This window comes from Dermochelys coriacea, chromosome 14, assembly GCF_009764565.3.
Source record: "Dermochelys coriacea isolate rDerCor1 chromosome 14, rDerCor1.pri.v4, whole genome shotgun sequence".
Lineage (NCBI taxonomy): Eukaryota > Metazoa > Chordata > Testudines > Dermochelyidae > Dermochelys > Dermochelys coriacea.
Genome location: NC_050081.1, coordinates 28,645,438 through 28,668,089, shown reverse-complemented (window position 1 = coordinate 28,668,089; position 22,652 = coordinate 28,645,438). Strand labels below are relative to the sequence as shown.

Here is a 22,652-nt window from a genome sequence, read left to right as displayed (position 1 = left end):
TCTTTCTATTCTCTGGACTTTATCCAATTTTTCCACATCCTTCTTGAAATGTGGTGCCCAGAACTGGATACAATACTCCAACTGAATCCTAATCAGTGCGGAGTAGAGAGGAAGAATTATTTCTCGTGTCTTGCTTACAACACTCCTGCTAATACATCCCAGAATGATGTTAGCTTTTTTTTTTTTGCAACGGTGAAACACTGTAAACTCATATTTAGCTTGTGATCCACTATGATCCCCAGATCTCTTTCCGCAGTACTCCTTCCTAGGCAGTCATTTCCCATTTTGTATGTGTGCAACTGATTGTTCCTTCCTAAGTGGAGTACTTTGCATTTCTCCTTAATGAATTTCATCCTATTTACTTCAGACCCTTTCTCCAGTTTGTCCAGATCATTTTTAATTTTAATCCTATCCTCCAGAGCACTTGAAGCCCCTCCCAGCTTGGTATCGTCCGCAAACTTTATAAGTACACTCTCTGTGCTATTATCTAAATCATTGATGAAGATATTGAACAGAACTGGATGCAGAAATGATCCCTGCAGGACCCCTCTCATTATGTCCTTCCAGCATGACTGTGAAACACTGATAACTACTCTCTGGGAATGGTTTTCCAACCAGTTATGCTCCCACCTTATAGTAGCTCCATCTAGGTTGTATTTCATCGGATGCATCCGATGAAGTGAGCTGTAGCTCACGAAAGCTTATGCTCTAATAAATTTGTTAGTCTCTAAGGTGCCACAAGTACTCCTTTTCTTTTTGCGAATACAGACTAACACGGCTGCTACTCTGAATCCCAGCATAGGAAACTTGCTCTGCATGACTCTGTTTTGGAAAGATTATTTCATTCATTGCTTTAATAACTAATGCATGTCCCCAGTACATCGCCCCTCTAGCCTGGCTGACCCTCTGGGGTTAATTGGAATCAGCAAAGATATTATTCACTTTGTCCATCCCACTCCTAGGGTTTTGTCTTCTGTGGATTCTCTGATGCCTAATAAAAGTTGAGCTGTGCCAGAAGCTTTTCCCACACTCTGGGCATTCATAAGGTTTTTCTCCTGTGTGGATTCACTGGTGTTCATTAAAGGTGGATCTATCCCGGAAGCTTTTCCCACAGGTCAGGCATTTATGGGGTCTCTCTCCTGTGTCGAGTCTCTTGTGTCTAATGAGTTGTGTGAGCTGATGGAAATTTTTCCCGCACTTGGGGCATTTATGTGGTTTCTCTCCCATGTGAATTCTCTGGTGTTTATTAAAGGTTGACCGATCCCTGAAACTTTCCCCACAGGTCAGGCATTTATAGGGTCTCTCTCCCATGCGGATTCTCTGGTGTGTACTGAAGGTGGATCTATCACCGAAACTTTTTCCACACTTGAGACATTTGTAAGGCTTCCCTCCTGTGTGGACTCTGATGTTTAGTGAGGTCTGAGCCCTGGCTGAACCTTTTCTCACAATCAGGACACTTATAAGGTTTTTCTCCTGTGTGGATTCTCTCATGCATGATAAGGGCAGACCTCCAAAGGAATTTTTCCCACAGTCACTGCACGTGTTGGGTCTCTCTCCAGTGGAAATTCTCTGCTGAGCAGTGTCTTTGATTTTCTCGACTCCTCTGATCAAATGAGTGGATTTATCCTCTCTCTCTTCTTGGTCGTTTCCATGATACCTCTCTGGCCTGCAGTGATTCTCAGGGGCTTTTTTACACTCAGGACTTTGGAAAACATCTCCATCAGTGCTTCCTGATACCATCCGATGTAGTTGCTCGGGACCTTCCTGCTGAGGGTTCGCCTCCTCACTCTCACTCACCATCCCATCACCTGCTGGGACAGAGAGAGAATCCACAGAGGAGTCACTCCCTGTGCCGGGGGGAAGGGAACCTCAGAGAGGGGAACAGAAAAGGGGGAAGAAACCCAAATAACTCCTGACGAGATTGTAGAATCAGTACTGGCTCCCCGTCAAAACTTCCCGAGAGGAGAGAAAGGAGGCAATCATTTCTGTCTCCTCACCCCATTTCAATAGTGATGTGGAGAGGGGCCAACAGGTCAGACAGGACTGGTGAAAACCCTTGAGTGACGTCTGTCATGAGGATACAGAAATTGGTTTGTGAGTCAGTTTAGCTGATTCCTCACCTGTGTGGGCATCTCTCAGGATCTCCCTTTCCTCAGAGCCCTGGGGATCAGGGACACACGGCTCCTCCCATCCTTCCAGTCAGAAGATCATGTCAGGTTGGGAATTCAGGAATTCTGTTTGGGGAGACAAGGAAACAAGTGTTGATCTTGTTCATTGAGGTCAGTGCTGTTACTACTTCCAGAGCCAGCATCTGTGTGACAAAACCCAGAGGGGATCCTTCTCCCATCCCCCACCCTACTGGGCTATAAATCATACAAGATCCCATGATGAACTAGTGTGGCACTCTGCCTAGGGCTTCATCCACTCCTGCTATACTAGGATACAACTCTGTCGCTGCCAATTATTCCCTCCCCTCCTATTCCCACCCTGCCCCCAACACCTATATCCATATCCCTCCAGAACACAAGCCAGAGATATTACAGAGGGCTTGTCTACATGGTCAGTTAATGCCTGGCAAGCCAGAGGGTGAATGCACAATACATTAGCTTTTGGGTATTGACTGGCCGTGTGGACCCTGCTACCATGCATTGAAGGTGCAATGCAGAAAATCACTACACACCTGCCTACAGTGCAGAGCAAAGAGCCTCCACTCATGGGGCAACTAGCAGAAGGGCCACTCATGGGGCCACTAGAAGTAGGGCCCCATCCCCATACTGATCAATGGTCATTCAACCCTTCCCCATCACCCAGGAGACCTGCTCTACTATCGCAGACTCCTGAATCACGGTGCAGTGTGTGGACCAAAGACCATCCCTCCTCTCTTTTCTACGGTAGCAACCTACCCCACAGAGTTCTCCTGGACCATAAAGTACCTCATGAACCCTCTCTCAGCCCCAGCCCCTCACATTGCAAGGAACCAGCACTTCACAGAGATCAGCCACAGCCAGGAAAGGACACTGAAGAGAGTCTAGAACATCTGGAGTGTCCTGCTAACACAGCTGGCCAAGGTGGAACATGGGCAAGATGGAGAGGAAGCACCTTTGGCCACTAGTGATTTAGGCAGAGCCAAGCATGAGACATTTGTTCTGTGATCAGTTTCTCTTTATCAGTTAAGACAAGGTCTGATAAAAAAAATCCCCTATATTGGTTACAACACTATTTTGGTTAGGAAATTGCCATCTATTATGTTTAGAAATTCCCAGGGATTTAGCAGTGCTTAATTTTTGCCAGGGCTGAGCCTTGGCACCTCTGATGGCAGTTCATAGCTCCAGCACCTCTGGGTTTGCTGCATCACTTATTAATGTAAAAATATTGCCTGAGCCCTGGCACCTCTTTCATTACAAATTAAACACTGTGTTTTAGTACTGGCAGCATGGGACCTACAGAATATATCACTCAAACTGAAATTCCTCATGATCACACAGGTTTTTTTCCCCTACACATTGTAGATAGGTGTGTAACCCTTCTGCCAACACACCAGCAGAGGACAGGTATATATTTCAGGGGATTCTCTTCAATTTTGTCTCAAACTCCCACCCAGTAATCTAGGAACCTCTAATTACTCGGGTCCCTTTGCCAGGCAAATCTGTTCCTATTTGCAAGCACGGAGATTTAAACAAATAAAATTCAAAAAAGAACTAGATAAATTCATGGAGGATAGTGTGACATTGCACTTCATATGATTTTATGAAAATATGCTAATAAGTGTGAATATAACTGGAATATGCTTAATGCAAAAGGTCTCTGATAAGGTATCATTACAAAGCTTATAATATACCGAGTGTGGTCATCCTATTTGTATGAATGTATCATTCTTGTATCTGAAACTAGAAATATGAAGGAGTCTAGTCTGTCAAAGAAGCTTACTGGAACATCTCTGAGGGTGAGATTATCTTGATTTATCTTTAGTGATTTATATTTAATGATAAATCTCACTAGAAATATGAAATATAACTCTGGGGTCCTTTCCTATTGTACTTATGCAAAGTGTGGGCCATTAATGGTGGTTTAGAATCTTGATAGCTCCCATCAACTAGGACAATTGACTGTAGATGGCTCTGTTTACTTGCAAGCCTTCCTGTGAGTCAAGCTGGGAAGAATGAAGGTTTGGGGTTTCACAGGACAGGCGACCATGTCACCTGGTACTGAAGTCCATCTTAAATCTGGTACTTTTCCATTTAGAAAGAGGTGTGGGGACCTAGAGAGACAAAAGATTCCAACCTTGTGCCAAAGCTATAAAAGGGGGTGGAACAGAACAAAGTGGGCTGCAGTCATGAGAAATCCCCTAGCTACCACCTGAGCTGGAACAAGGACTGTACTAGGGGAAAGGATTGGGCCCAGACTAGAAAGGAGTCTAGTCTGTGAAAAAAAGCTTACTGGAACATCTCTGAGGGTGAGATTTATCTGTAATCAGTTTCTTACTGTATTAGCCTTAGACTTGCATGTTTTTGTTTTATTTTGCTTGGTAATTTACTTTGTTCTGTCTGTTATTACTTGGGACCACTTAAATCCAACTTTTTATACTTAATAAAATCACTTTTTGCTTATTAATTGACTCAGAGTAAGTAATTAATTCCTGGGGGAGCAAATAGCTGTGCATATCTCTCTGTCAGTGTTATAGAGGGCGGACAATCTATGAGATTACCCTGTATATGCTTTCTACAGAGTAAAACAGATTTATTTAGGGTTTGGATCCCATTGGGAACTGGGTATCTGGGTGCTAGTGATAGGAGCACTTCTTAAGCTGTTTTCAGTTAAGTCTGCAGCTTGTGGGGGACATGGTTCAGACCTGGGTCTGTGTTTGTAGCAGGCAAGCGTGTCTGCCTCAACAAGACAGGGTACTGAAGTCCCAAGCTGCCAGGGAAAACTGGTTCAGAGGTAGTCTCAGCACATCTGGTGGCAGTCCCAGGGGGTTTTCTATGACCCAACCCATCACAGATAGGTCCATCAATGGCTATTAGCCAGGATGGGCAGGGATGGTGTCTCTAACCTCTGTTTGCCAGAAGCTGGAAATGGGAGACAGGGAATGGATCACTTGATGATTACCTGTTCTGTTCATTCCCTCTGGGGTCCCTGGCATTGGCCACTGTTGAAAGAGAGGATACTGGGCTACAAAGACCTTTGGTCTGACCCAGTATGGCCATTCTTATGGTCTTAACTTTATGGGGGGGGGGCAGGGAAGGGCCAGGTTAACACAGTTAAATTCTGGACCAGGATTAAAATTTCTTCTTTCTACACCAGTCTTTAAAAACTGGTAAGACACCCCAATGGACTTACATGCCCAAACTGTATTCCAATTTCCCTTTATTCTATTTACTCAAGATAACACATTTCTTGGTAATCTTTTATATTTATTAGAAATTAGCACCTTTTAGCTTAAGCTTACTAGAAACTCTTAATTTTAATGAAGTCTTGCCCAAATGAATTGCTCAGCATACACAAGTGCAAACAAACAAAAATTGTAAAAAATAGTTCTCACGTACATCATTTGTAAATTATGAAGGAAGTTTAGGTTGCAAGGAATAGCATTATCACACAAACCCCTCATTTCCAGCAGGATTTGACAATGTATGTCCTTCCTCAACACACACATCTGTAGCACCATCATCCCCCCTTGCCCCATCTCTGTTACCATGAAAACAGATTTAGGGTACTCCCAGAATAAGCTCACCTATTGTCCCCTCCCGAGTTCCTCAAGAGTTCCCTAAAAACAATTCAATATTAACCAATCTGTTTTCCTAAGGTATGGGTCTCCAGAGGAGCTAGGACATACATGGAAGACACAGATACAGCTTTCCGATACATGATCGACTCAAGTCGTATTCAGAGTAGTAGCCGTGTTAGTCTGTATTCGCAAAAAGAAAAAGGAGTACTTGCGGCACTTTAGAGACTAAGAAATTTATTTGAGCATAAGCTTTTGTGAGCTACAGCTCACTTCATCGGATGCATCCGATGAAAGGTCACAAAAGCTTATGCTCAAATAAATTTCTTAGTCTCTAAGGTGCCACAAGTACTCCTTTTCTTTTTACAAGTAGTATTCTTTTCCAAAACAAGGCACCTTTTTATTGGTGCAAATAATAAGAATCCCTAATACAATAACAAACTAACAATCCCCTTACTGATGTTATAAACACAAATCCCTAATAACAAGTAAAAGAGCACCCCAAACCATATTGCCTTATTGTTTGAAATTATTCTAAGTGGTTGCACCCTGTTACAGATGGCCAGTCTGTCACAGGTTGCTAACAGCAATTTTTAAATGGTTTAAGTCTCATACATTTCTTTCATTATCAACACACACACACTCATACATCTTTCTTAACCCAGAAATATACATGTACTCACTAACACTATATTATGCTGTACTATATTCTACTATAATTATAATTGACAGGTTTACTCTGTCTGCTGACACAGGACTCCTTCTGGTGCCACTGCTGCTGCTGCCTTCTTGCTTGCTTCTTCAGGACTCCTCTTGTCCACTCTTCTCTCCGCGGCTCTATCTGCACTGGCTGCTACCCACTACATCGACTTTTATATTGTCCTGTCAAAACATTCTAGATGCCTTTTTTCCTCCCAGTATACTACACTCCCATTTGTTTGAATGACCTGGCATTTTTTGTGATCTTTACTGCACATGCTCAATATCAACATTCCAAACATTCCACAAATGCTCACTGCCATTATTTACCTCAGAATTATGGTCTGCTGACCTTTCCCCTACTTTTGGTTGCACATACTCCATAAATATCATGTGACCTGCAGCTTCCAATAGTGGAGTGACCCTTGCTTATTCAAAATGGGGGTCAGGAATACAAAATGAAGTCCGAGTAATTTCTCTGCTATCATCCCCTCCTTCTCAAAACAATTAAGCATATATTCAAGGCAAAGAGCGTACTATTTTATAGATATGCCACATTTAGCATATTGGATTTAACAAATAAAATAAAAACAACAATGAAGCATTAGGGAAACCTATATTTTAAGTCTTTGAGAGGCAGTATCTACAAATAAAATGTCCTTAAGATTCAATGTATTTTATATGCTTTAGCAGTACATATTTTGCATTAACAACTTACTTGACACATTTAGCAAAATACAAAAAATAAATAAAAATAATGAAACAGACACAAACATCCACATTCACACACTCACCTAGCCTTTTGAAGGTAACATGAAAAAACAGGGCATGAGGATAAGAGTTGCCCAGGATTTTAGGAGACATTTTCATGACTGTTTGAAATTTTTATTCAGTGAAAATTTTGTATCCATTCTTTGTTAGTTGTCATGCTTTAACAAGGGTAAATGCATATAATACATAAGCTCTCTGCAACCTCATCAGGCATTACTTTCCGACTCTTATTTTTCTAGTCACTTTTTCATAGAAGGGCAGAAATACTAAATATATACATTGGAGCCCCACAGAATAGCAGTGACTAAACACCTAAAAGCAAGATGGGGAGCAAACACATTGAGAGAATTTTGCTGTGACACTGCTGCAAAATGCCAAAGCCAGACCCTTTGGACTAATAAAAAAAGCCCTGTGATATAATGAAAATGTATCAACATCTTTACATTTGTACCAATATTTTATAGAGCTATCTGCAAAACAATTACTTTCCCGCCCATTTTATTTATCACCACACTGAAGCGGCCTCACAGAATTAATTGCCCTGTGCAGATATAAATCTTTACATTGTATAGAGCCTTTAAAACTGTAACTGTTAGCACCACCCCAATCCCCTCTCATACAACATTATGATTTTGTCTTACCGAAAGAGGAAGAGTCTGATGAAATGAAAATGACAATACAATGTTTAAAGAGAGACTATCCCAACTTGGAAAAAAATAGCATTAGCTTGTTTTTAAAATTTTGCCTAAATGAATTGCCCAGTATGAAGAAACACCAACCAGACAAAAACTTCTCTAAATCTCTTTACAAATACAGGACATAGGACTTTTAATAAGCTCATCATTTTGTGAATTGTGAAGAAAGTTTTAAATTCTGGGATACTGTATTAAAAAACACAACCCACCCACTCCCACATTTACAAGGGGATTTTACAGTCAATACATACAATTTTAAAAGACAAGAACAGAGATAAAATTTCCAGCCTGGCACTGTCATCTAAAGGCATGCCCCTTCATGCCTACCCCACAACCCACCTCTTCTTTACCTGACTTTTCTTTTTTCTTCAACTACCATCTTCTGCTAACCACATGATTTTTAATCACATCAAATAAAATTTTAAAATACAAACTATCCTAACTTTTAAAAGTTTAACATGAAAAAAACAGGGTATAGGGGTAAGAGAGCTGGCCCAGATTTTAGGGGAAATTTGACAATTGTTTGAAATACTTTTTAGTGAAAATATGCATTCTTTGTTAATTGTCAGGCTTTAGCATGGGCATTTGTCACACAGAAGCTCTCCCCAGCTTCATGAAGCTTTATTCCCCCTATTGCTTTGCCAATCTTTCTAATCTCTTTGTCCTGGCCTATCAGAAATAGTAACAATAAATAAATAAAATAACAGTAACAAAATCATTGGGAGGATTACATACTTGGTGTTACTTTATGGTGGTATTTGTGCAGAGCAACAATTCCTTTGTTGTTGTTTTTTTATCATCATCATCACAATGAAGAAGTCCTAAAGAGTCAAGTTTTCCCGTCTTATATAACATTTTACATTTTACTTTTACACAATGTGTCACCTCGGGCTAGTCTATACTAGAAGTGCTGCTGCAACAAAAATGATTAGGGGTCTAGAGCACATGACTTATGAGGAGAGGCTGAGGGAGCTGGGATTGTTTAGTCTGCAGAAGAGAAGAATGAGGGGGGATTTGATAGCTGCTTTCAACTACCTGAAAGGGGGTTTCAAAGAGGATGGCTCTAGACTGTTCTCAATGGTAGCAGATGACAGAACGAGGAGTAATGGTCTCAAGTTGCAATGGGGGAGGTTTAGATTGGATATTAGGAAAAACTTTTTCACTAAGAGGGTGGTGAAACACTGGAATGCGTTACCTAGGGAGGTGGTAGAATCTCCTTCCTTAGAGGTTTTTAAGGTCAGGCTTGACAAAGCCCTGGCTAGGATGATTTAACTGGGACTTGGTCCTGCTTTGAGCAGGGGGTTGGACTAGATGACCTTCTGGGGTCCCTTCCAACCCTGATATTCTATGATTCTATGATTCTATGCACCAATATAGCTGCACTGCTGTAGCGCATCTGGTAAATACATGCTTATGTCGATGGGAGAGAGCTCTTCCATTGGCATAATAAAACCACCTCCACAAGAGGAAGTAGACACCGGCACTTAGGATGGTGTAACTTATGTTGCTCAGAGGGGTGGCTTATTCACACACCTGAGTGACATAAGTTACACTGACAGAACTGGTAGTGTGTACAAGCCCCTAGATATTTTACAATGTCAAATAATACAAGACAGCAGATGACAGAAGTGAGAAATTACAGAAAACTGTGTTATGGTGAGTACAACTGTAATGCAGAGAGACAAAGGGGAAATTAAAAGGCATAGTTGAAGTAGAAGAAGGTGTAATTGAAGAGGAGATTTGAAGCAAATGGGAGCCAGCTGGTTCAGGGTATACCACTTCCCATAAGCCCTCCCCCCCATACAAGCACCTAGGGCCCTTTTCAGTGGAACGGGTATGTATGCCTTTTGTTTTTAAATGAATGGTAACTTTCCAACAAGTATAAAAATACAAAACAAAGCATTCAAACGTCCTCACCCTCACTCATTCTCTTTTTACAACTGTCTCCGTCCCACTATGCACTGATCAGAAGTTTCTCCTTACCTTGGAGGAGACCAGGCCTTTTAAAGCATTGTCCCCAAAACTATTGGCTAAGAAAGTACTGTGCAACCATCATATAAAAGAGGACACACCATTCAAAAAGGGCTGTGAGTTAAAGATGGAGGTTTCTCACAGTCCCTTGAATTAAGCCTCGCCAGCACTGGCACTCAAACAGCTCATGAAGAGACACCAGACAGAGGAAACTGTGGGAACAGAAGGAACCAATATACCCTTGGCACAACCAGTGCGTGCCACTCTGGAAGCACGTCACGGGAGCAGGGCAACAGGGAGAGCAGCTGATGAAGGTTATCAAGACAGTGCAGAGGGGGAGCATGAGGCCAGACCGCTGACCCAGCTTTAGTTTAACACTCCAGATCCCAACCAGGAGACCCCCAATTCAAACAGAGTGGGATGGGTTGGAGAGGGCTGATAATAGGACCTGGCCATGCTAGCTCAGTGGACTCACATGTTCAGCTTCCAGCTGAAAGGTCGATGGAGTGAGACCATCCCAAGGCAATTAAGAAAAAAAAAAAAAAAAAAGCTGTGACCTGAAGAGGTCTCTTGACACACAAAGGAAAGGTTTTTAAAGCACAGTATAAAAACTAATATGATGCCTTATCTGCGTTTCTTATTTAAATCTCTCAGAAGCTGAGTGATGGTTCTTTAGAGGCCTGGGAGAATATGGCCACCGAAAGCCATGAAGGAACAAACAGTTTGGGCCTGGCCTGCTTTTGCTCTAGCCCAAAACCGGATGCTCTGCAGGCAAGGGTGCAGGAACAATTTTTATAGTGAGGGTGTTGAGAGCCATTGAATCAAACTGTAAGCCCTGTATATAATGGAAACCACTTCAAGCCAAGGGGTGAGGCAGCACCCCAGAACCCCTATGTCCATAGGATACCAAAAGAGAAGGGGATGCTGATTCTATAGACATGTACTATCTAACTCTGAGAAAGAAATCTGGCATGGAGGCTGTGCTAACTCATAACCAGTCAAACTTTTACTTTTGATTGTACAAGTTGCCATAAGCAGAATCATCACACATTGTCTGAAAGAGAAGCAGTCTGAGAACTGCTGAGATTGCGTCATAGATGCCCCAGGCCAAAGCAGCCATGACGATGAGCTGGACTGCACATGATGTGAACCAAAAACTCCAAAATATTTGTCCCTGTTTAACCCAGGAATATTGTGCTCAAGTAGTAGAGTAGGTGAGCAACATGACAGATGCTAGAGACCCAGATAAAGTGTTAGATGAAATAATCAGACCCTCAGGTAAATGCTTAATGCAGAATCTTGAACTTCTTCCTTCAGCAAATTACAAAACCCTGTTTAGGAAAAAAAACAAAAACTGTTTGTAAAATACCTAAGTTAGAGGGTACTTTGGGAACAAAACTGCTGATGCAAAAATAAAATAAAAGTGTGGTGGGGACGGGGGTTGTAAATACAATGTCAGTTGCAAATGCCTATGTGAAGCATGTTTTTCATGGGACACTCCATTGGAGTCCCTGTGTCACATGAAGAGATCGGCACTGAGCTACTCGGCTCCTCATGCAAATCCTTCGAAAACACAGCCCCATGCATACAGCATCTGAGGCACTGGTTTGCCCCTAGCAGACCAGGAAGCAACTTGAAGATAAGAACCGAGACCTGAACTTGATTCAATATTCTACGGGAAGCCAGAGTAGAGACTGAGGACAGGCCTGAGTTGTCCACGTGTAACCTTTGTCAAGAGAAGTGCTGCAGTGTTCTGTACTAGCTGGAGTTTCCTAAGTGCTGACGCTTTCGTGCCCAGGTCCATAGCACTGCTGTAGTCCAGCCAACAGATGACAAAGGTATGAACAACTACTGAGGCCAGCTTATTGTCCACCAGGATGGGACAGAGTTTCCTAGCCAACTAGAGATGAGAGAAAGCATTACTCACAGGGGAAGCTATGTGAGAGCTTAGTGCCAACAAGGAATCCAAGAGTCCTCCCACACTATGCGGGGAACTGGTCAATTGTGGGTAAATGATTTAGATGTAGGAGCTGATCACAGGATATTCAGAGCTTTCTGAGATGTAATAATCAAATCCCATCACAACATGGAAATCTTATCTCAGCCTCCTGCTCTGTACAACTCTGTCCCAGGAAGGTGGTTCCATTCTCTGCTTTGATAACCATTACATGTCCTCTTTACACGACCACTCCAGCCTGGCCTGACTCGCTGAGACTGTGGGAACCAGCAGAGGTATCATTCACTTGGCCCATCCCTAGTTAGAACACTTCTGCGGTTTCTCCCCTGTGTGAATTCTCTGATGTGAAAAAAGGTAGGTGCTCCGAGTGAAGGTTTTCCCACACTCGGTGCACTTATAGGGCCGCTCTCCTGTGTGGGTTCTCTGGTGTATAATAAGGTCTGAACGCAGACAAAAGCCTTTCCCACACTCAGGGCATTTGTAGGGCCTCTCTCCCGTGTGGGTTCTCTGGTGTTTTCTAAAATGAGATCGATCACTGAAGGTTTTTGCACAGATCAGGCATACATAAGGTCTCTCTCCCGTGTGGGTTCTGTGGTGTGTAACCAGGTATGAGCGCCTCCTGAAGCTTTTCCCACACTCAGGACACTTGTAGGGCATCTCTCCTGTGTGAATTCGCTGGTGTGTATTAAAATGTGACTTGTCACTGAAGCTTTTCCCACAGTCGGGGCATTTGTAGGGTCGCTCTCCCGTGTGGGTTCTCTGGTGTATAACTAGGTAAGAGTTCCGACTGAAGCTTTTCTCGCACTGTGGGCATTTGTAGGGCTTCTCTCCCGTGTGGATCCTCTGGTGAGTCTTAAATTGCGATCTATCACCAAAGCATCTCTCGCAGGTCAGGCATTTGTAGGGTCTCTCCCCAGTGTGGGTTCTCTGGTGAATGACAAGGTGTGAGCTCTGACTGAAGCTCTTCCCACACTCGGGGCATTTGTAGGGTCTCTCTCCTGTGTGGGTTCTCTGATGGGAAGTAAGGAGGTGATACTGAGGGAAGCTTTTCCCACAGTCAGTGCATATGTAGGATTTCTGCCCCAAGTGGATTCTCTGGTGAAGATTGAGATCTGAGCTCTTGCTGAAGCTCTTCTCACAGTCCGGGCACTTATAGGGGTTTTCTCCCATGTGGATTTTCTGGTGAATAATAAGAACGGATCTCCAACGGAAGCTTTTCCCACACTCACTACAGATGAAAGGTCCCTCTCCAGCAGGGATTTTCGGTTGAACAATATCTCTGATTTCCTCTACCCTTCTGCTCCTCTGAATCGATTTACCCCATCTACCCCCTGGCTGGTTTCTCTGCTGCCTCTCTGGCCTGTGCTGCCTCTCTCGGGCTTCTCCCTGCTCAGGACTCTGGGAAACATGCCCTTCGGCTCTTTCCGATACCATCGTGTATGGTTCCACTGGATCAGGACCTTCCTGCTGAAGATTCTCCTCGTTGTTCCCACTCACCGTCCTGTTACCTGCTGGGACAGAGAGAGAATCCAGACAGGAATCACTCCCTGTGTTGGGGAGACAGAGAACAGCAGAAAGAGGTATGGCACAAGGGGGAATATACCCCAATGATTACTGGGGACCAATAAAATAGGAACTTAATCACCTCACAAACCCTTCCCCAGAGGGGAGAGAGCTGGTGACCAATTCCATCTCCTTGTCCCATCTGAATATCGATAAGGGCAACGGCTATAGGGTTATACAGAACTGGTAAAACTGCCCAAGGATAAAAATATTGGTTTCTGAGTCAATTTAGTTGCCACCTCACCTGTGTGAATGTTTCTCAGGATCTCTTTTTCCTCGTAACCTGTAAGATCAGGGACCCATGGCTTCTCCTCACATTCCAGCCGGGAGATCATGTCAGATTTGGAAATTGGAAATCCTGCTTGGGGGGGCAAGGAAACAAGTGTTGATCTTGTTCATTAGGGTAAGAGCTGTTACTACTTCGAGATCCATGTTCTAAGTAGCAAAACCCAGAAAGGCTCCTTCCTCTCCCTCCCACAACTCTGAAGGGACTTGGCTGTACATTGTAAAAGATCCCATGAGGCACTGTTCTGGAGCAAGAGTTCAACCACTCTGCCTAGGGAATGGCCCTAACTTATTCCCATGAGAAGTTGAGCATAGTTGCTATGCTCTTTAGGTATCTATGGTACAATCAAGTCTCCATTGCTGTCAGTTATAACCCCTCCATCCCTCCCCCTCACACAAACACATATATACCTCCACAACACAAACCAGAGCCGGAAAAAATTAAGGGCTAATAAAAAAAATCCACACCCCTGAATGACTTAGTTAAGCCAACCTAAGTCTCCGTGCAGACAGCATTAGGTCGAAGGAAGAATTCTGTCGATCCAGCAACCGTCTCTCAGAGAGGTAGATTAACTATAGCAATGGGAGATCGCCTCCCATTGCTGTAGTACATGTCTACACTGAAGCACTATAGCAGTACACCTGCAGCTGTGCTGCTGTAGCGTTTTAAGTGTAGACACAGCCTTAGGGAACCAAAAGGGATACATTGAGGAAATGGAAGGAGGGGCATGTCTCCAAGGAAGCATACATGGAAATAGCACAAGCATGTGGGGACAAACTCAGGAAAGCCAAGGCAAAGAATGAGTTACAGCTGGCAAGGAATGTTAGAGACAACCAAGAAAGGACTCTATAAATATGTCAGGCAAAAAAGAAAGATCAAGGACAACGTGGGTCCACTGCTCAATGGAGAAAGCGAGCTGGTAACGGAAGATGATAGGAAGGCAGAGCTGCTCAATGCCTACTTTGCTTCAGTTTTCTCACAAAAAATAACAAGGATGATTAGCGAAGTTACCACAGACAATAAAGGGGAAGGGCTGCAGATCAGGATAAGTAAAGAACACATCAGAGATCATCTGCCAATTAGAATGAATTCAAATCAGCAGGGCTGGATGCTATTCATCACAGGCTGCTGAATGAATTAGCTGAAGAAATCTCAGAGTCACTGGCAATAACATCTGCAAACTCATGGATGACAGGAGAGGTCCCAGATGACTGGAGCAGGGCTAAAGTAGTGCCCATCTTTAACGGCAGGTCTATAATATGGCAGGGATCCGAGATCAATCCACCGGCAGTCAATTTAGTGGGTCTAGTAAAGACCCGCCAAATCGAGTGCAGATTGCTCTCCAGTCAACCCCTGATGAGAAGAGTAAGATAAGTCGACCCGTTGACCCCCCCTGTGGTGTAGACCCAGCGATAACTTGACCTAAGGTACGTCAACTCCAGCTACATTATTCATGTAGCTGGAGTTGCATAGCGTAGGTCGACTTACCGCAGAAGCGTAGACATAGCCGGAAAAGGGGAAAAAAGAGGAGCCAGGGAACTATAGACCAGTCGCCTGACTTCGATACCTGGGAAGTTACTAGAGCAATGTATAAAACATTCAATTTGCAAATACCTGGAGCATGAAGGGGTGATCACTAGCAGCCAGCATGGATTTACCAAGAAGAAATGATTCCAAATCAGCTTGATTTCCTTCTGTGACAAGATAACTAGTTTGGTGGATGGGAGAATGTGGTGGACATAATATACCTGGACTTCAGCAAGGCTTTTGACACAGTCCCACATGACAGGTTTCAGGTTTCAAGACAATCTGATAAGTAGGCTGAAGAAACGTGAGCTTGGTGGCACTACCATTAAGTGGATACATAATTGGTTAAACAACCACAAACAAAAAGTAACTATTAATGGAATGATGTCAGATTGGAGGGAGGTCTCAAGTGGGGTTCAACAGGGATCTGTTCCAGGCCCGGTGTTGTTTCACATCTTTATTAATGGCCTGGCTGTAGGTATAGACAGCATACTGATCAAATGGGCAGATGATACAACGTGGGGAGGGGGAGAGTTGCCAACACTTTGGAGGACAGAGCTAAATTACAGAGGGATCTTAATAAATTGGAGAACTGGGCTATAGACAACAAAATGAAATTCAACAAAGACAAATGTAAGGTGCTACACTTAGGGAAGAGAACCCAAATGCACAAATACAGAATGAGGGATAACTGGCTTGGCAGCAGCACTGCTGAGAAGGATCTGGGAATTGTGGTGGATCACAACCTCAACACAAGTCAGCAGTGTGATGCTGTTGCAAAAAAAGCAAAGCAATTTTAGGTTGCATTAACAGAGGCATAGTGCAAGTCATGGGAGGCGATAGTACAGCTCTATTCAACACTGGTTAGACCTCAGCTGGAGTACTCTGTCCAGTTTAGGTCACCAATGTATAAAAAGGATGTGGAGAAACTAGAAAGGATCCAGAGGTGAGCGATCAAAGGGATGGAATGCAAACCATATGAGCAAAGGCTGAAGGAACTGGGTATATTTAGTTTGGAAAAGAGAAGATGAAGGAGGGACATGGCAGTGGTCTTCAAATACTTGAAAGATTGCCATAAAAAAAGATGGAGAAAAGTTGTTCTCTCTTGTCACAAAGGGCAGGACAAGAGGTGGTGGGGTCAAACTACAGCATAGCAGATTAAGGGTATATCTACTCTTACAGAGTTTTTGCACTGCAAGTTTCACTGGTGATAGGGAACCGTTGAAAGTAAAGCGCTGGTTTGTGTACTCACTCAATTCCTCAGGCATCAGAGAGTGTTTACACTACCAGCACTTCCATCGCCAATGAAAGCACTATCCCACAGTGCAGTTCTCTCGATAGGTCTCGTAGGAAGGGGGGGTAAGCAGAGGGCATTCTGGGTCCCTGCCCAGTGCCCTGTGCTGCCCTGCTTCATGTCCCAGTAGCCCCATTACTTCTTTGTTTCTTTCATGGCATTTTTTTAAAACCCCCCTGCTGTCTGGCTGTTGCCCCTGCCATATCTACAAGCAAAGGGAAAGGGAGCTTCAAACTTCCCGGGGCTTATAGAGGGAGGGGTGGATGTCCGTTTACTTGGCGTCAGAGCAGCGGAGATGCTGGCCAGAGTGGTCACTTTTGGAACCGTGGGATATCCTTTGGAGGCCAAAAAATATTTACACTGGTAGAATGTGTCTTTATTTTCACAACAGCACAAAAAGAACAGCGGTAAGAGTTATATGCCTCTCGTGAAGATGGTTTTCTTTTTGTGGTGAAACTTCTGAGTTTCACCGCAAAAGGTCATTAACAAGTGTAGATACTCCTGTGGTTTAAATGGTAAGTGTAGACACAGCCTTAGACTAAATCTCAGGAAAAAATTCCTAACTGTACGAACAGAAGGAAAATGGAACCGATACCTCGGGAGGTTGTGGAAGCTCCTCCACTGGAGGTTTTCAAAAGGAGGCTGGATAGCCATCTGTCTTGGATGGTTTAGACACAACAAATCCTGCATCTTGCCAGGGGGTTAGACTAGATGACCCTGGCAGTCCCTTCTAACCCTATAGTTTAGACTGTGAGCTCTTTGGGGGGGAGGAGGGGGACGACTCTCTCCCTGTGTATCTGTGCAGTACCTAGCTCAAGGGGGCAGTGACCCCTGACTGGGGCCTTTAGGTGCTGCCCAAATATGAGTCGCCTAGAAATAAAGAGAGGAAATGCCACCTAGGGCCTGGAGAGAAAATCACTAGGCACCTGTCCTCAGTCCGGCACAGACAGCAAAAAGCTTCCTCTCGTGGGTTCATGATGGAAGAGCACTAGGGCACATCCAATGGCTGGTCAATAGTCATTCAGCCCTTCCATCACCCGTGACACCTGTTCTGCCCCTGCAGAGTCCTGAGTCCGAGTGCAGTGTGAAACACAAAGACCAGCCTTCCTCTCTCTTTCCCCCCAATGCACACTAAATTCGTCTGGACCTTGCTCAGCCCCATGACACAGATCCATGCCCTTCCTGGCTGGTGGCAGAATGTTGAGAACATTTGGGGCCTCCCACTAACAAAACTGGCTGAGGCAGACCACAGACAAGATGGAGAAATGCATCTGAAAATTGCCCGCTGGGGACCTGGGCAGAGCCGAGTCATGAGACACTTGTCTATCTCAGAGGTTTCATAGGACGTTAGCTCTGGGAACAGGAGGAGACAGTGAGTTTGTCCCACTTGCAAACCTTGGTTATGGGAAGGCTAGCATCATTGTTACGTCCCTGCATCTTCTTTCCTGGGATATGGAGGGGCCAGTCTCACACACAGGTGATCTGGGACTATCATGTGAAATCTGGGGGACCAGTGAAGAACCATGCACAGAAACGGACCAAGATGCTCCAGAGGCACACAGTCCTCCCCCGCAGCCCCACAACACACACACACACACACACACACTTTCTAATACTCAAGGGGACAGGAATCCTTACCCAGCGAGGTCACAGTCTCATAATTCTCCTGCATGACGCCCCAGTAAAATGCTCTCTGACTCAGGTCCAGCAGAGCCCACTCTTCCTCCGTGAAATACACAGCCACTTCCTCAAAGGTCACTAGTTCTACTGCAGACATTTCTCTTCCCTTCCCTCTGGGGGATGGGACAATCTGGACTTGGATGTTACTCTGCAGCCTGCCAGGGTGAGAAGGACAATTAGTCCCCCCAGGTTCTTTCTATGCATACACATTCTAGACTCTGCCATGTGGGGAAACAGTTCCACAAAGATTTTCAAAATCAGCAACATCAAGTTAGTCCCAAAATCAGTGCTTAATTTGCGTCAGGGCTGAGCCCCAGCACTTCTAGCCTTGGCAGTTCATAGTCCTGGCACCTCTGGCCTTGCTGCATCAGTTATAAATGTAAAAATATTGCTTGAGCCCCAGCACCTCTTACATTACAAATTAAGCACTGTCCAAAATCCACATTCATTTCTCTCAGTAAGTCTTCTGAGATTCCAAAATGCTCAGCCAGCAACATTGGAATTCAGTTCTGAATATCTTTTATTCAGGTGCCCGAACATGGATTTAGAAATCTACCTTTAGGCTCTTGTATTTCAAGACACTGGCTTGGTCACTTTATTCCAGTGCAGGTGCTACCTCTCCCACCATGACTAATCTGATTGAGACATTGTTAAAACCTCTGGGTAACAGAGATTTAGGTGAAGTCATTGGGACTACTCACATGGCCAAAGACAAGCATATAAGTAAGTGCTTACCAGATCAGATCTGAAGTTAGTACACAAATCATATCAAAAAGAAAAAAAATCAGTGTGTATGCACAATGGAGATTTACCAACCCTTATAACAAAGCAATTTCAAAACAGGTCTTTCCATATTATAGAGATGAGAGTGTCAGTCAAATGAAATGAGAATGTCAGTCAGAAATTCAGTCAAATGTAGTTTCTAGCCAAAAGTTTTTAACATGCAAGGGCTGTTGAAAATTTGATCAAGCTTTTTTATGCATGGTGCTTCTTTCCCATCCTGCCCCATCTCAAAAACCGGCTGAGTGTCTTTTCCTCAATGTTTCTACAATAAATTCACCCCAGACAGAAATTTTCAACCCTAAAGACAAGCATAAAATTTGCCAGACTGAATCAGACCCAAGGTCCATCTAGTAATTCTGAGCCTGTTATAAGCAAAGGAACTGGTCCCTTCAAGCTGAAGTTGTGCAGCCAAAGAGCACAATCCCAGGAGCCACTTTGGGGAATCCCCCTAACACTGTCCTAAGGGCAGCGCATCCCCGCAGCAGCAGAGGCAGGAACTGGCTTTTCCTCTCCCTGCCCCGCACCTTGTCCCAGGAAAGTTAATCTGCCCAGGGGTGCTGCAGGGAACGGGGCTGGGCTGGGCTGGGCACCTCCCTCCCCACTGATTGCTCCTGCTGCCCCTGCCCCTCCCCACCACTCGGGCTGGGAGACTCGGTCCCGGGGCCTTCACTCTCGCGGCGCTGGCTGGGCTCCTGCAGGCGCTCAGGGGGGCAGAGCCTGGGTGGAGGGGGCCAGTCAGGGAGGGCAGCAGCAGCTCCGGGACTCGCAGACCCCCGGCCCGGGGGCAGAGCTGGGGCGAGGAGGGGCCGTTGGGGCAGAGTCACTTTCCTGCCCCCCCCTCACCTGCAGGCTCCGGCTCAGGGGCCGGTGTCGGCAGAGCCCGGGGCTGCTCCCAGCCCCCGGAGCAAGTCCCCCCGGCCGGGCCCCGAGGGGCGCTAGGGAAGGGCTCTCCCCGCACGGACCCCGCTGGGCAGCAGCAGCGGCGGCGGCGGCTCCGCCCGGGCTCCCGCCTCGCAATGGAGGCGGCGGCAGCGTCTGACCCGGGAAGCTCAGCCCCGGATCTGCGGGCCGAGAGCAGCGGGCTGGAGCCAGGCGAATGCTCAGTAACAGCTGCTGAAGCCGCTGCCCTCACTCTGCCCATACTGCAGCGGCCGTCACAGGGAGTAAAAAGCGGGTGGGGGTGCAGGGTGCTCAGGGGAAGGCGAGGTGTGACGACACAAATCTCAACCCTCCCCTTTTGCAGAGAGAGAGGCCAAATCAGGGGCAGGGCGCAGGATCCGGGGTCCAGCACAGGATCCAAGCGCTGCTGGGGCGGGCCCTGGGATGCGGGCAGAGTGGGTGAAAGTTATTGCACACGGGGCGAGCTAGCTGCAGCAGGGGCTGCCAAACGGGCGTGTGCTCCTTGCTGGCTGGAGCATTTCAGCTCCTCCTTCCCAAACCTGGGTGATAAAGGCGCAGAGTCACCCAGTGCCTAGACAAGGCAGCTCTTCTCTGTCTGAAACGGCCGGTGTATTGACAGGTTTCAGAGCAGCGGCCCCGTTAGTCTGTAGCCGCAAAAAGAAAAGGAGAACTTGTGGCACTTCAGAGACTAACAGCTTATGCTCGAATAAATTTGTTAGTTTCTAAGGTGCCACAAGTTCTCCTTTTCTTTTGGCTGGTGTATTGGTGCTTAAAAAAATTCTTTGGCAATTTCTGTGACTGTAACAGGCAGACACCTCCAGCCTCATAGTAGTTCATTTGTTTGACTTATTGGAGTTCTGATTGCCAGGACTGGCCTCCCTTTCCTGTAATCCACTCTCAGTGTAGCTTCACTCCTTTTAATTATTTAATGTTTACAATTATTTTTGACTCATTGTTTTCACCGTTCCAACATTTACTTTGGTTCACATTTTGTGCGGATGAATGGAATTTGCTACTTTAATGTTTATAATAGCAAATACTAATGAGTAATATAATTAAGATTAATTTTTAATATTAAATTGTGCAAATAGTTTAAGCAATCGCATCTCACAGTGAGTTCTAGTACAACACCTCCTGTGTTTTACTGTGATTTTGTAATATGCAGTTTTTCTCCATAGTAAAAGTTTATTATTTGTGATCATATGACTAAGGTTGACTGAGTTCTTGGATTGTCATCAGTATACAGGAGTTGCCATTTTCTTTGATCCAGTGAGGATTGCCTTTTTCGGCTGTAATTTTGCCTCTCTTTGCAGCACCCTTGTGCATTTTTCACATTTCACCACTTGTGTGTAGAACTAACTTCCCAATATATTCAGTAAGGGCACTGCACTATCCTGTATGAAATTCCTTTCAAAGGCAAATTTGCTCTGTAATTTTTATTAAACATAGATATACGCTATCAACAACCCTAAGAATTCAAAACTGTACTACTTGTGCACCAAAATTTATGAACTTTTTAAAAATAAATATATTTGGGGTTCTTTTTATCTGCCTTTTTGTTTCTGAGCCTTTAGGGTGCACTTGTTTCATATTTGCAAGCTTTTTTTGCTGCAGACATGAAGGGCTAGAAACTTTTTTGTTGTTTTTGTTAAGGAAAGCTGAGTTGCTCAACCAATTCCTTGATTCCAGTGTTGTCCCTGTTCTCCTTCCCTAGGCAGTATGTTGTGACCCACCTTCCACGTGCCTGCACAAAGGTTGTGGGTTGTGCAGGGGGCTGTGCTCCCCAGAGCATCCCTGTCCACTCCAGAGGAGGCATCAGGGTTCTCCAAAATCTGCTCTGGCTGCAGGACACGGCGCCATGCAGGAGAGTCAACGGCAGATGCAGTCACAGACATGGTGGCTGTCACAGCTACTGGTGGTGGAACTGAACTACCCCTGCTGCTAGCCCCTGCATTTAGCATCTGCTCCAGGATCAATCAGTCCTGTTCCACATTCCTACACTCTTCATCCAGGGACTTCTCCCTGCTCCCATTGTGTCCCGCTTCTTCTTCACCCTCTTGAACTCCAGGCACTCTTTGCTCCTGCATACCACAACCCTGAAAAGGTCCTCTATGTTCCTCAGTGTGGGCCAGTTTTAGGATCCAGTGTCCTGGGTGGGAGGCTTGGCCAAGCAGAAAGTGCCTGTCGGTGGAATGAAACAGATAGCATATTAATTGTATTGCTGCGAGGAAAAAAAAAAAAGAATCCCCCCACTTTGCTTTCTCCATCTACACATGGCTGCGGGTTGCGGGTTTAATCCTTTATGAATTCTCCTGTGCAGACCCTCCTACTTCTAGCATCAAGAGAGCCCCACCCATACACCATGATAAGGAACATTCATTTTATTTAAAAGGAAAAAAAGTGTTGAAAAAAAGCCACCCCTGGCTGAGGGAGGGCACAGTTACCAACTTGCTCTAACTTTGTTTCTGGCTGGGGAAGCCATAGAAGATATGCATGGGTGGCAAGTATAATAGGCCAGGGGAGGCTAAGCCTCCCCAACCCAGGCTGTGTGGCCCCTCCCATGCTCCGCCCTGAGGCCCTACCCTCACTCTCCCTCTCCCCAGAGGCTGTCGGGAGCTCAGCTTGGGCTGGTGCCCTGGAGCTTGGGGCTTGGGACAGCTGGTGACCTGGCCCCAGGGGGGCTTGGGCCGGCCAACAGCCCAGGGGTTGGGCCAGTGCTCAGGCTGGCTGGGGCATTGGTGCAGCTGGGGTGAGTGGACAGGCGCTCCTCTGGCTGTAGTGGGCTTGGGGCTCCAATAGGTGAG

General features: G+C 45.2%; 2 protein-coding genes and 1 long non-coding RNA gene across 4 annotated transcripts in view; 1 reads left to right on the top strand and 2 right to left on the bottom strand.

The window, feature by feature from the left end:
- Positions 1 to 730: 730 nt before the first annotated feature.
- Positions 731 to 18,260, bottom strand: LOC122455416 (zinc finger protein 471-like). Of its 2 annotated transcripts, none has more exons than XM_043497094.1 (3): positions 18,124 to 18,260; positions 2,121 to 2,234; positions 731 to 1,811 (listed from the first exon to the last, which is right to left on the bottom strand). In XM_043497094.1, the coding sequence occupies exon 3, from the start codon at positions 1,798 to 1,800 to the stop codon at positions 1,066 to 1,068; it is 735 nt and encodes a 244-aa protein (XP_043353029.1). In that variant the 5' UTR covers positions 1,801 to 1,811; positions 2,121 to 2,234; positions 18,124 to 18,260; the 3' UTR covers positions 731 to 1,065. The 2 variants fall into 2 exon arrangements, with proteins under 2 accessions (XP_043353029.1, XP_043353028.1); XM_043497093.1 differs by having other exon boundaries at positions 731 to 1,808.
- Positions 9,254 to 22,652, bottom strand: part of LOC122455419 (zinc finger protein 436-like) — a 37,635-nt gene continuing 24,236 nt past the window's right edge. The window contains exon 5 of the mRNA XM_043496929.1: positions 9,254 to 13,062. Coding sequence (XP_043352864.1) covers positions 12,113 to 13,062 — 950 coding nt within the window. The 3' untranslated portion in view covers positions 9,254 to 12,112. The remainder of the gene's footprint in view (positions 13,063 to 22,652) is intronic.
- On the top strand, positions 20,092 to 22,240 carry LOC122456659. Its single transcript, XR_006275648.1, has 2 exons — positions 20,092 to 20,292; positions 21,563 to 22,240. It is a non-coding gene; the product is annotated as an uncharacterized LOC122456659 (long non-coding RNA).